At 39.9% G+C, this 14,507-nt stretch overlaps 1 protein-coding gene across 1 annotated transcript in view; it reads left to right on the top strand.

The window, feature by feature from the left end:
* The first annotated feature begins 12,890 nt into the window (after window positions 1–12,890).
* The window catches only part of LOC102293624 (neural cell adhesion molecule 2), a 385,578-nt gene continuing 383,961 nt past the window's right edge, over window positions 12,891–14,507 (top strand). Inside the window, exon 1 of the mRNA XM_042228810.1 lies at window positions 12,891–13,122. Within this exon, the coding sequence (XP_042084744.1) occupies window positions 13,071–13,122 (52 nt within the window). The 5' untranslated portion in view covers window positions 12,891–13,070. The remainder of the gene's footprint in view (window positions 13,123–14,507) is intronic.

The raw sequence follows: 14,507 nt of genomic DNA, 5'->3' as shown, positions 1-14,507 counted from the left end.
TTACATATAGTACACAATTTTCAGAGGCTCAAAGTAACAAACATTCTACATACTTTGATTGTTTTTAATGATTCAATTCAATTTTATTTATACACAGCCAAATCAAACTGGTTTAAAATCCTCAAAGGTGACAGTATCAGGCTAATTAACAAAGAGGTTTTCCAGGAAGTTAAGATACTTGTTGTTATAGTTTCAGCCTTTATGAAGAAGAAATCTTAGAGTTTTTTGTTTAACATGCCTCAGGACTTTTTCCAGGATTAGGACTTAGAATTTTGGAATTTATTGCATCAAACAAAAACTTTGGCTTTTGATTAGTTTAAAAAAAAGTAAAAAATGAAAAATATGCCATCTTTGGAGGTCCAACCATATCCTGAAATCTAAGCAAGAAAGATTTCAAAATTTGCAACCATACTTGGAGCTTGGATGCATTCTTTCCTGAAAGCCAGAACAGAATCACTCAGCCAGGTATTTTTTTCAACCATACTTTTGTTTACTCTGGTACCAATCAGACATGAACTCCAGACGAAGCAAAATGAGTGACTTGAAGGTCTTAAATGTTTCATATTTGAGGTCTAAAAAACCAGTTTCCTTAATTTTAATATTGTTCTATATAAAAACCCTGTCGCCAAACATGACGGAGAGCTTGATCATGGTCATCAGAGGGGCTATTTACAGATTTTTTTAAAACATCTCAAATTCCCACACTTATTGACTATAGCTTGAGCCTATATGTATAATAACGTCCCTCAAAATCAATATCCGGTCGTACATTACTGAGGACACAGGATTTGAAAATTCCACGATAACATTTTGCTCATTTCTGGTGGACTGTAGATGAGAATTCGTAGCAGCAGGGTTGTAGCCCGAATGTTAAAAATAAATTATTATTTTTTAAAAACGATAGAGTTTAGTGGAGACGGGAGCATTTAAATCATTTTTTTAAAATGAGTCCAAACTCCTATACCTCATCCAACAGCCAGCAGTAAGTTTAAAAAGCCACAGTCTGTGAGGCATAGATCAGAGAAGAAACTCAGGTCACTGGGACACAGCCAGTTTTCTACTAAAAATACGCAGTCCAGCTTTTGAGAAGCAAAAGAAATTGCTTTAAATGAAGGCCTTATTTGAGACTGACCTTTTAAGAGTTAAAGAAAAGCCTTCCCAGAGGCACGAAAGCACGAGTGCGAACAGGTAACATGGAAATCTGCATTCACTTTTTTTAAACGACTCCTCAGTTTTTCAGCTTTAACTAAAAAAAAAACAAACACTTTTTTTAATACAGAATTTGCCGTAGTCGCATAGCAACACAAAAAGCCACCACCTGCACTTCCCACAAGCATCTTTTTGCACAATACAGCACTCAGAGAATGTCCAAATACAACTACCCGAGGTGTTTGTAATCAATTTATGTGTGCAGGATACCAGTGAGGATCCAAATGTTGAAAAACAGACTCAACTCTAAGATATCAACAGGCACTTTGCAGATTTGTAGTATCACCCAGCAGAACGATGCAGAAGGTGTGAAAGTCTTTCACAGAAGCAGTGTGTGTGTATATGCTGCATGCCATTTTTATCACCGAGGGCTTCAGTGATCCTTCAGCGCTGTCCACGCTGTGTGCTGAGTCAGGGCGAACAGCCTGGAAGGAGTAACTAGTTTCTCTGACTTACTCTCACTGTCTCTGTTTTCTGAGGTCTCATTAAAATCAAGCCAATAAAATGTGTTTTGTTTTTTGGCTATTAACCCCTTAACATGAACACCCTCTCTGTTTTACTTTCCACCTCCTTTCGTTTCATTTTCAAGTTTGTAGTAAGATGGTGTCACAGTGCTAACTGCTGATGCGTACTTAACATGATTAGTTCAAGGGGCCATGTTTGCTTTGCTGTCCTTTTTGATCCCACGAGATCCCGTAAGCACGTCTTTTTCTTTTATCCCCACTTCATGTGCAGAACTGATATATTCTTCATGTTGGTTAGCATTAGCATCATTGTCATTTTAAATTCTGATTAACTATTTCTGAGCAGTTCTCCAACCTTTGTGGCAAAGTTGTAACAGAAACCTCTTATTATGGTCTCTTGTGACCTCAGTTTTATTGGATAGTTCCTGTTTTATTTTGAAGATTGTTATTCCTTGTGGATCTCTGTATTTTTACTTCCTTTGTGTTCGTTCCCCCCTCATTAGTGTCAGAGTTTATTTTTTGTTTTATTACACTTCTCCCTGGTGTGTCTTTAGTTTCTATGTCCTCCCTCCATCTTTGTGGGATAATTTTAGCACCGACCTACCTTGTTTCTGCTTCTCTCACTGTGTTTTCCTTGTTGCCTCTTTTTTTGGATGTTTTTGTCTTTTTTTTTTGGATCCAGACATTTATTTTATATATGCGTCACTAATGCAAATATAGAATAAAGCGAGATATTGCGAGATGATCTGCTGAAAAAGGTTTCACTTCTTATCAAGGCTTTTATTGTGAAATCTTTGCAAGAACATGTTACATAAAGTCCTATTTAACTACATGATTATAGCACATGAGATTATCTTTGACAGCTGGTTGCTAATTCGAGTGTGTTTGATTCATAGTACTGAGTTAAATGCATCGTGAAAAGCAGCTCTATACTCTATACTCTCGTAACTGTTGCCTATGGCCTCAACAGCTACGATAAGTCTGCTGGGAAGCAGTATGTGGTGTAAATGCAGTATATTCAATAGCACAAGGAAAATAGTGTAAACATATGCAGCATTCTCGTTTTTATAGTCCTGACAATACATATATAGGCTCAGTTGGTTCTTCTGCTCTTCCTGGCTTTCATTAACCTAACAGATTTATTAGCTCCACGTCCAACACAAACAGCTCAGTTTCTTCATGATGGCAGAGCAATGCAAACACACCAGCGCCACAAGTATGCCACCGTGCCAGGAATTCAGCACAGTACTATAAATTTTCTGCCACACCAGAGCAGGAGTGAGGGAGAGAGAGGGCAAACATCTTTCAGAGAGAAGGAAGAAGAGGAAACAGGAAGGGAGCAGACCGATGTGGGACACATGTAGGCGTTGGTGGGGGGCTGTGGAGACGGAGGACTTTATAATCTATTCATCAGGTCATTCATTTGCTGATGTGGCCACCTAGAGTTTACAAATGAATGTGAACTTGCCATTGTGGTTATATAGCCTTAGAGACACGTATGATTGTCTGCTGTCGTGGTGGTAACGAAACTTAAGAGATGTCACTGCATTCACATTTTACAAATTCAGATTCTGTACTCTCTTAATGTATCGGCTCAGCGTGCCAGGCTGAAACAGGCTGAGCATGCTCTGAAGGGAGCGGCCATCTGGAATTTCTTTCTAGGATGACAGACATTCAATTTATCTAAGTCTACATCATTTTGGACTATTTACTGTATACGCACAACTGTAACCACATGTAATTTTTCAGAATCAACAATGTCCCTGTGGCTGGGCTCAGTGTCATTTATTTAAAAACATCCATGCACCACATTAATCATAATAATCCTTCTCTTCTTGTGTTGAATATAAAGCGCGCTTTGTGTTCGAGAAGTTGCTGAGGCAAGCGTTTTTTAACTTGTTTTTCACCGCCTCAATTTCACCAAATGCACAATGTTTTCTTTTCAGCTGAGAGAAAAGACACTTTAGTTAATGACGTGCATAACTCTCTTGAAGTGTCTGTCTCACTTATATTCAACGTTGCAAAGCAGAGGGTGACATATTGGGAAGTGAGTCCATGGTTGACATGCATTGTACAGCTGCCGTCTCTTGCCTTAATGAAGAATATATATATATATATATATATATATATATAAAAGGAACACAGAAGGGTGTTTTTTTACAGATATATAATGGTGAGAGAATTTTCAATCTATTTTGAAGGACAGAAAAGAAAGGGCGGGGCGGGGGTTGCTTCATCCCTGTACCTACAGGTCAATATTCTATACGTGTGTCAAATCTTAGAAGAAAGAGCATGATATGAGCTTTGTATTCTCATGTGTATTTGGCCAGATAGTAAACACTGTAACCTCATGGAAGGCCACCTGTCACATTGCTCTTTTTTTAAAAGACTTATTTGGGCACATTTTAGCCTTTATTTTATAGGAGAGTTCACAGAGTTGACAAGAAAGCAGGCAGAAAGTGGGGGGAGTGACACACAGCAAATGGTCTAAGGCGGACTCAACCCCAAGCCCCTGAAGCACCTTTGGTACATGAAATGACTGACCTGATGAATAGATCTCCAGCTCAACCAGGTGAACAATAGCGGCGCCCCTGTCACATCCCCCCATCCCCAACAGAGTTAATTCTGTCAAAACGTTGAAGTCTCTTCACCTGCATCACTTTTTAAAACAGATTCATTGCACATCATCTTTGTGTTCAGTTTCATTGTAATTTTAATGTTCAGCTATATCTTTAGAGTTATTTCCATCAAACTGTAACATATAAAATTATTTCCTCAACCAATTGTATGTAAATTTATCTTTACCAGTACATGCACATGCATAACAGCTGATACTGATAAGAGCCTTAAGGAGCTTAAGATGCACCTGTGTGCCAAGTTTGGTTGTCCAACTCCTGATCATGTAGGAGAAGTTGAGGGACAAAGAAACAAACATATAGACAGAGATTTCATGTATTTTAATAGGATACTATGCTGAAATACTGTCCCTGGGAATCTGATATTTGACAATTTAATAAATATGTAATAAATATTCCACAGCAATTCAAAGTGCATAAAACAATTCTTCAGCAGGTCATCTCAGAAGTTGCCTTCTGAGATGGTTCTATTATTATGTATCGTATACAGTATTATATTGTGCCCTTTGCTAAACTAGACCATAACATTGTATAACTATACAAAGAAATACACAAAGTTAAAAACCATCATGTAGTGGTGTAATACCAATCCAAATGTACAGTGCTTGAGGAAATGTGGTATAGGCTGTGATATTGCAAAGGTCACAGTTAGCTCACAGATATTACGGTGCAGGAGACTTTGTTATGCTGCAACAGTAACAGAAATTAGTGGAGTGTTAAACCTTTTCCAAAAGTGTAAAAGGGGAGGTACATCATACATTTCAAGGAATGATTATTCACATTTGACTTTATCAACTCTCAAACACAGTAGAAATACATGAAGGTTCAGTTCTTTTATTGGAGAACAAATCAGCTCATTGCACATTTATTTTGAGCAAGTGAAATGAAATCAAGAGAACCCTATGGATCATGTTATGTTGACATAAAACATGACATTGTGTGAGTGTTTCTATTGTGTTGGGAAATCGCAGGTCTTTTTCTGATGGAGGCGTTATAATTGCAGGTCAAACTTACACTGCTGTATGCTTTTGATTCATCTTCAAGTCATAACTCCATCTACAGCACTCATCAAGTGGCGATGACAAGTTAAGCTTTACAAAGACCTCAACAATTAATTATCTGTGCATAAGACTCCAATTTGAGGACCACTCTTCAATACAGCCATTTAACTTGGTTGCTACGGCAACTAGGCCTGCATAACAACAGCCGTGATGATGGAGCGATCACTGACGGTCTGACTTCAAGATAGGCCACAAGTTCTTCCACTTGGTGCAAAACACTTAGTCTTTTATTCCCCCACCACAAAAGGAGCTGCATTATGCAATACTGTGCAACAGCGGAGTGACACGTCTACACCAGTGACATGCTCGCTCTGAGATGGACTAAGCCTTTAAAGTACGAATGGACATGCCCTGACAGGAGTTATTATGTTGTTATACATTTAAATGAAAAGAAAAATGTGCCTTATTAAAGCTAAATGCAGTTACAGTGCTTTTGTGACACTGGTATGCTTACCATTCTGAAAGTGTGAAGAGTAGCTTATAGAGTGTATTTAAACATAAATACATATAAATTTAAAGTTATCAGTTTTTAGTTCATCTTGCTCTCTGCACAGAACTCTGCAAAAGTCTTAAACCAAGTGCTCGTTTCTACATATTTTGGTTTCAAGGCAATTGGAAAGGATTTTTTTAAGTGGTTCCCCAGGTTTTTCTTTGGACACTGTCCTTGTGTCTGACCATTTTAAAAGTATATGTGTTGTTGTTTGTTTATTTGCTACTTAACACTGACCTGCGAGTCATTCAAGCATAAAAAAGGCACCTAACTCAAGGGATGAACTGTGTTGTGTCTACACATAACAGAAAGTGCCCATTTTAAATGGGATCTTTAGCACTTTGTTACTAGCAGCCTGTCACAAAAACACATCATTTGTTCCCATTATCTGAAAGTCATGTCCTTAAGCAATAGGAAAAATCCACTAAAAACCTGACAGAGAACCTAAGAGATGCATCTGGCCCTTCAGCTGATCCATCTACTGTTCGCCAAAGGCTCACCAGAAATATTGTCAGTGGAAAGGTGACTGTCAAGAAGCCATTTTTCAGGAAGGGAAATGGGGAGAAAAGGTTGATGTATGCCACATTATACAAGAACTGGACTGAAAATCAGTGGCAACAGGTCTGATGGAGTTATGAAACCAGTTATAGTTTCTGGTTGCGAGGCCACTTCCAGTGGGGACACTGCTTCAGATAGTTCATGCTTGAAGAAGAAGGTGGTCATACCACATATGAACTTTCATACTCTTGAGAACTCCTTATTTTCCTTACATACTGTATTTGTTTTTATGTTTGTGCATTTTGGTGAATTGCTACACTTATTTCTTATTTTCATAGTGAGATGTATACCCAATGCCTCTAAAGAAAACCCAAACACAATACAGTGGGGCAAAAAAGTATTTAGTCAGCCACCGATTGTGCAAGTTCCCCCACCTAAAATGATGACAGAGGTCAGTAATTTGCACCAGAGGTACACTTCAACTGTGAGAGACAGAATGTGAAAAAAAAATCCATGAATTCACATGGTAGGATTTGTAAAGAATTTATTCGTAAATCAGGGTGGAAAATAAGTATTTGGTCACCTCAAACAAGGAAAATCTCTGGCTCTCACAGACCTGTAACGTCTTCTGTAAGAAGCTTTTCTGTCCCCCACTCGTTACCTGTATGAATGGCACCTGTTTGAACTCATCATCTGTATAAAAGACACCTGTCCACAGCCTCAAACAGTCAGACTCCAAACTCCGCCATGGCCAAGACCAAAGAGCTTTCGAAGGACACCAGGAAAAGTATTGTAGACCTGCACCAGACTGGGAAGAGTGAATCTACAATAGGCAAGCAGCTTGGTGTGAAAAAATCAACTGTGGGAGCAATCATCAGAAAATGGAAGACATACAAGACCACTGATAATCTCCCTCGATCTGGGGCTCCACGCAAGATCTCATCCCGTGGGGTCAAAATGATCATGAGAACGGTGAGCAAAGATCCCAGAACCACACGGGGGACCTGGTGAATGACCTGCAGAGAGCTGGGACCAAAGTAACAAAGGTCACCATCAGTAACACACTACAACGGCAGGGAATCAAATCCCGCAGTGCCAGACGTGTTCCGCTGCTGAAGCCAGTGCATGTCCAGGCCCGTCTGAAGTTTGCCAGAGAGCACATGGATGATACAGCAGAGGATTGGGAGAATGTCATGTGGTCAGATGAAACCAAAGTAGAACTTTTTGGTATAAACTCAACTCGTCGTGTTTGGAGGAAGAAGAATACTGAGTTGCATCCCAAGAACACCATACCTACTGTGAAGCATGGGGGTGGAAACATCATGCTATGGGGCTGTTTTTCTGCCAAGGGGACAGGACGACTGATCCGTGTTAAGGACAGAATGAATGGGGCCATGTATCGTGAGATTTTGAGCCAAAACCTCCTTCCATCAGTGAGAACTTTGAAGATGAAACGAGGCTGGGTCTTCCAACATGACAATGATCCAAAACACACCGCCCGGGCAACAAAGGAGTGGCTCCGTAAGAAGCATTTGAAAGTCCTGGAGTGGCCTAGCCAGTCTCCAGACCTCAACCCCATAGAAAATCTGTGGCGGGAGTTGAAAGTCCGTGTTGCTCGGCGACAGCCCCAAAACATCACTGCTCTCGAGAAGATCTGCATGGAGGAATGGGCCAAAATACCAGCTACTGTGTGTGCAAACCTGGTAAAGACCTATAGTAAACGTTTGACCTCTGTTATTGCCAACAAAGGTTATGTTACAAAGTATTGAGTTGTATTTTTGTTATTGACCAAATACTTATTTTCCACCCTGATTTACGAATAAATTCTTTACAAATCCTACCATGTGGATTCATGGATTTTTTTTTCACATTCTGTCTCTCACAGTTGAAGTGTACCTCTGGTGCAAATTACTGACCTCTGTCATCATTTTAAGTGGGGGAACTTGCACAATCGGTGGCTGACTAAATACTTTTTTGTCCCACTGTATATGTAACTGTCACGGCTGGGGCAGCAGTCGTGTGGTGTTTGGAAAAGGAGGACCCAAGTTGCAGACAAGGTTGTGATGCGAGTGATCTTTATTGACAATGGATGACAGTACACAAAACGATGGTGAGAATCACAAAATAAACTAAACTGGGAAAGCTAGAGAGCAGAGTTGAAAACATACACAAAGGGGAGACACGAGGCGAGGAGCAGAGCGACGCAGACAAAACCCTGGAATGCAGACGACCCAATGAGGAGCAGAGGTAGACCCTCACTATAAATACACACACACAAGGTAATCAGGAAGTGACACTCAGGAGGAAAAAACAGCTGAAACTAATGAGCAAAACGAAACACAGACCTTCAAAGTAAAACAGACTGTTTTACAAACACAAACTCAGAGACACCAACAGAGCACAGAGGGGAGAACACAGGTAGGAATAATAAAACACTTAACACAAGAGCTAAACCCAAAGAACTAATTCAAAATCAGAATAAACTAGAAAATAATAACAATAACCTCAAAACAAGGGTCAGCGACCCAGGACCATGACAGTAACAGACCAAACCTTACATTTGCATCCAAGACCTTCTTTCTACAGGCAAAGCTTCTATTCCTTTAAAACATTTTATAAATGTAAAATAGTTAATGTAAGGGGTAGTTCATGCAGGGCTTGGAATATTCTGCATTACATTTGCACTTTTATCAACCTGTTAAAGAGTAGGTAGACATTTTACTTTACTAAATCAGTCATGGGGCTAAAACAATTAAAATCATATATTTTCTCATGCTATAGTGCCTACCAAAGAATGGACACGGCATAATAACATCAAAACCATCATGTAGTGGTGTAATACCAATCCAAATGTACAGTGCTTGAGGAAATGTGGTATAGGCTGTGATATTGCAAAGGTCACAGTTAGCTCACAGATATTACGGTGCAGGAGACTTTGTTATGCTGCAACAGTAACAGAAATTAGTGGAGTGTTAAACCTTTTCCAAAAGTGTAAAAGGGGAGGTACATCATACATTTCAAGGAATGATTATTCACATTTGACTTTATCAACTCTCAACACAGTAGAAATACATGAAGGTTCAATTCTTTTATATCAGATTCATTTTCTTTTTTTATAACAATTTTAAGAAAAAATAGAAATTAAAGAAAGTATGAATCTTGTTGTAGTTGCAAAAGAAAGTCTGAATTTAGGAGGCCAATGGTCTGTTAAATACTTAAAATACAAATCTGCTGTCCAGCCAGACCTCACTGGGAAACGATTGTTACTCTTCGTTTTCACACCTTCCCAGTTTCCACTTAGAAAGTTTGACACAAATTGCACCGTAACAAAATCCCAGAGCCGACAACTCACCTCTGGATGGCTGTTAGGTAGGTCGGGACTTTTCTTTATCTGCCGCAGTTGCCTTCATTGCATCAGTCTGTCAGGCGACTTTGGGGAATTACAGCCATGGAGCCCTTTTGACACATGTCCGTTAGGAGCACAGCAATATGGGTCAAATTATGGAGCAGAAAATGAGTTGTTGTTATCCTGAAATGGAACCCGAAGAGGCCACTGTGTGTTGAAGTCCATCCTGCAATTGAATGCCATGTTACCTCAGACCATCAAGTGATTTTTACAAAATGCTTCAGGCGTTTCTTTATTGCCCAGTTTATTGAGGCTGCATTAATAAAATACACAATATCTCTCAAACTAAGACACCATACATTTCATTAACTTACTCTTTTTTGGGCTACTCAGTTACTCAGAGTTTTAATTCAACACCCCATTTGCTCTCAGCAGGAGAGCTTCAAGTCTGCCTGTATAAGAGGTTGTATGCTTATGCTAGTATATTTGTAAAACTGCATTAACACTTGTTAATACATGGTAAGTTAAGAATCAGTTAGTAGTCATTTTAGTCTTAAATTCTTAAGTTAATTTATTTGCAAGTAAGTTTTCAATTTATAGTTGATTTAACTAGTTTCTATATGGTTAAGTATTAGTGCTATGCCTTGCAAGAGGTAGAAAGTCAATTTTTTATCCCATGTTAAACTTAAGATAATGTATTTGTTAGTGATTACCAAATATTATTGTTGGTTTCAGATGAAGGTTTCACTACTAAGCAATGAGGCTGTAGCAGAAGTGTCCACTAATATATGATGCTTATCGATTATGATCTTTTCCTGAACATAACTAAAGACTCATAATCTTTCCATTTAGACCAATATAATCCAACCTGGCTGATTATATACTATAAACATAAGATACAAGTTTATAAGAGCCAAATAGTGCAAAATTCTACAAATAGATCAACTACACAGTATTTATTAATCATTTACAGTCTTTGTAAAGATCTAGTGAAACGTTACAACATCGACAAATCAGTTATTAACCATTTAGTAAACATCATTACTTCATTATTTATTAATATAATGAACAGATTTAACCAGACCATTATGGGACTTTTAAGACTGATACCAATACAGATATTTTTTTTGATTACAAAATCTGAGACATTATATAAAACATTTGTTATGTGTAGTTCTTTATGACCCCTTACTAGGATATTATGACTGTGCAGTTAAAGAATAAATTATTGCTTGTTCACACTCTGCCCAGCTCTGCTCAGGTCAACTGGTTTTTGTGTTTGTGGCAGTGCAAACATGCATGATGCCAACATAAAAATTGCACAGGGCCCTCTGGTAGACAAACTATGTAACACTGGTCCTCAGCTGCTAGACAAACTGCTGAAGTAGTTTCCTAACATACTTAAAATTGTATTTTTCCCCCTTGATTTTGTGCTATAAGTGTACTGTTGTACATACAACATGGCAAAATTGCAGCCTTCTTGGCAAAAAACAAGATTTTCAATATTTTAAGGTACATTTTGTGATTCAACCAAACTCTTACTGAGAAGATTCATCTTTAAAGCTGACAGTTTGTCCACTTTTTAATGTCTGAGTACATAGTAGTGATCATAATGTTTGGCTTCTGTTTAAGCTGGGTAGGTAATGTACAAGAAGCTATATCTGAGTTATTCTATCAGAGGGGAAAAGCTTAAGAAGACACAAAAATGCTTTTTCAAGTCCATTTTCTTAACTGCTTATCCAGTTCTGGATAGGTCCCCAGCTGTCAGTGTGAGAAAGGTGGAGTACACGCTGGACAGGGTGTCACATAGCCACATAACACAGAGAGATAGAAAACCATTCATGCTCACATTCACAGGCACATCCAATTGAGATTCCCCAATTAACCTGACATGCATATATTTGGTCTGTGGGGGAGAAAAGGGAGCATGGGAACGCGCCATGCTGAAAGTCCTCAGCAGATTCTAACCCACTGTGGTGAGGTGACAGTTCGAACCAGAGCACCACTGTCTGCCAACTGCTGTGCAGCGTGGCATCGAGATTTTGACTGGCTGAGAATGCGTTTGTCCTTAGCAGCAATACCTGTTATATTTATTGTTGCTTGAAGTGTAAATTATGCAAATGCACAGTGGTATTGTTTGAGCCATCCATCCATTCAGTTAAGGATTGGAGGAGATACTGAAGCCTATTCCAGCTTTCATGGGGTGAGAGGCGGGCAGACCCTGGACATTCAGCAGCCTATTGCAGGGCTAATTAAGAATAAGTGATTAGTCAATCCATCTATTACATTCCACTTAACTGGGGTGAAACGTGTGTGTGTGTGTGTGTGTGTGTGTGTGTGTGTGTGTGTGTGTTGTGTGTGTGTGTGTGTGTGTGTGTGTGTGTGTGTGTTGGGGGGGAAGGGGGGGAATGGGGTCAACTGCAAGACGCAGGCTACACCCTGATTAGGTCTCCAAGCCTGTTTTAGTCCTTTATTTATAAAGGACTAAAACAGCAAGTGCTGACCAAACTGCTCAACATTAAGGACAGAATAAGAATACAAAAAATAAATAAGTATAAACATAAAATACAAAAATAAACAAATAATTATAAGAAGAAGAGGAAAAATACTAACAATATATAAATTTAATAGTTATTATTAAGTAGTAGTAGTACTACTGCTAATAATAATAATAATAATAATAATAATAATAATAATAATAATAATAATAATAATAATAATAAATAAATAAATAAATAAATATATATGTAAAAACACAGAAAATCTACGTTAAAAGTGGATAAAAGTACACCTGTCTATTGCAGGGCTAATTAAGAATAAATGATAAGATTTAGGACATTAATATGAAATGGCCTTGCAGAGAAAGCTCTGAGTTTTGCGCATAAATCCTCTTCATTTGCCCGCTCTCTGACAAAAGATTATAAAGGGTGGATTGTAGGTGAGGTGAGGTCAGCTATTAGACAAGGGGGTCCAGAATTACTAGATAAACTTGTGCTTGATTAAAGATGTCTTATTATTAACTGGGTTTTTTTAAGAAGCCAATAAAGTCAGGCAAAAACATAACACATGTCTGAAGCCATCGTAGCTTTGCTTCTCCACCAGCAGTGAGGTTGGAGAGAATAATGCTGGAGTGTGAAGGTAGTGGTGGTGGTGGGGGGGACTCAGCGCAGAGCAACACGGTGAACGCGCAGGGAGGCGGGAGCGCGCGCATAGGAAGGAAGGGAAGGAAAGGAGCTGAGGCAAATCAGTCGCCAAGCGGAGCCCAAGACAGCGGATGAACGGAGCCGAGCGTGTGTGCTTGTCGCCCTTGTCGTTTTTTTACAGCAGCTCAAAGCGGCGTCCGGCAGCCCCGAAACCCGCCCGAAAATGATCTTCAAACTCGTCCATCTCCTCGGGGTGCTCGTCTGCGGCGGCCAAGGTAAAGGGATGCGCGCGGGAGTGTGTGGCAACCCTCGAGCTTTAGTGACTTTGTGGACAAGTTGAGTGTTATTTTGCCATCTCGGTCTGCAGCAGCCAGAGAGAGGGCTGCGAGCTGAAGGGGAGAGAGGGAGTGTGAATGTAAGTGTGTGTATGTGTGTTTGTGTGTGAGAGAGAGGGGTGGATTGTTTAAGTGGACGTTGTTTTGTAGTTGAAGCACGTCTTGCAGGGGGGGCAGGATGCTTTCCTGCTGAAAAGAGGGATCCTGACGGGGTCCTGTGGGGTTTTTAGGGTGTTGCAGTGCACTCCAATACTTCCCCAGGATATCATCTCTTACTCCAATTAGTTTTTAAAAAAAAAAACATGTTTCACATCGCTGCTGCATTTTCTTATTTGCAAACAGCTCTCCTTTCTTTCCGCTTTAATCACTGATTCCTCCCAACTTAAACCGGCAGCGCACGTGAAGACGTCAATATCGACTCATATCTGTCAAAGACCACCGCCTTTTTTCGCGCGCGCGTGTGTGTGTTTTCACTCGTCCCTGTCCACTCTGTCTTGTGAGGAGCACTGTAGAGAAAACACTGTCATGGACTGAGGTTTTTGTCAACACCTTCATCAGCGTCTGCACCTCGCGCGCAGGCAGTGCGAGATAATGTGAGATTAATGACGCGGTGATGCTTCCCAAAGTTTCTTCTTTTGTGTGTGTGTGGATAAAAAAATTCTTATTAGTCTTATTTGAGACAGCAGAGTTACACTTACTCCGTTAATTGGGTTCCGCGTGCGTCGCGCACCTGATTCGAAGGAGAGGGGAGGGGGTAAGGGGGTGACGGTTTGATCCGAGTGAGCGCGCTCCAGCGAGCCTGTGGGCAACATAAAGATGTAACCTGAGTGGCTGCTGCGTGCACGCGGATGCATTTCTTTGCCTTAAAAAAATATTATCGTTCTTGTGTTTCTTAATCGTGTCGCTCGCTGAGAGTCTCCGAAGCTTTACAATCACTGGAAAATACTGAAAATCCACCGTCTGGATAAGTACGCGTAAAAATAAAAAAGACAGGGCAGCACAAGGTGATCATTTTCCTTGGTGTGAATTGTGCACTTGTTCATATTAAACCAAAGAACTAAAATATAGGGGAAAATAAGAGTCGAGTGAGTTTTAGGAGGACATTCGTCTTTTTTTTTTTGAGTGTGGCCACACTGGCTTCCTGACGCACAACGGCAGGTGGGGGTAGAGCGCTGCAAAGTGGTGCCAAGAGTGAAGCCATAAGCCACGAGTCGTTAAAGTATGTTGCATTCAGATACTGCTTTTGCAAGTTTTTGCTTTGAAGTCTTTCAGGAGGGGGAGTGGATCTCAAAGTGCGTGCGTGTGTGTGTGTGTGTGTGTGTGTG

Source organism: Haplochromis burtoni, unplaced genomic scaffold, assembly GCF_018398535.1.
Source record: "Haplochromis burtoni strain Fernald_Lab_line unplaced genomic scaffold, NCSU_Asbu1 Contig_355, whole genome shotgun sequence".
Classification (NCBI taxonomy): domain Eukaryota; kingdom Metazoa; phylum Chordata; class Actinopteri; order Cichliformes; family Cichlidae; genus Haplochromis; species Haplochromis burtoni.
Note: the sequence above shows the minus strand (reverse complement) of the source record. Positions and strands in the feature narration are given on the sequence as shown.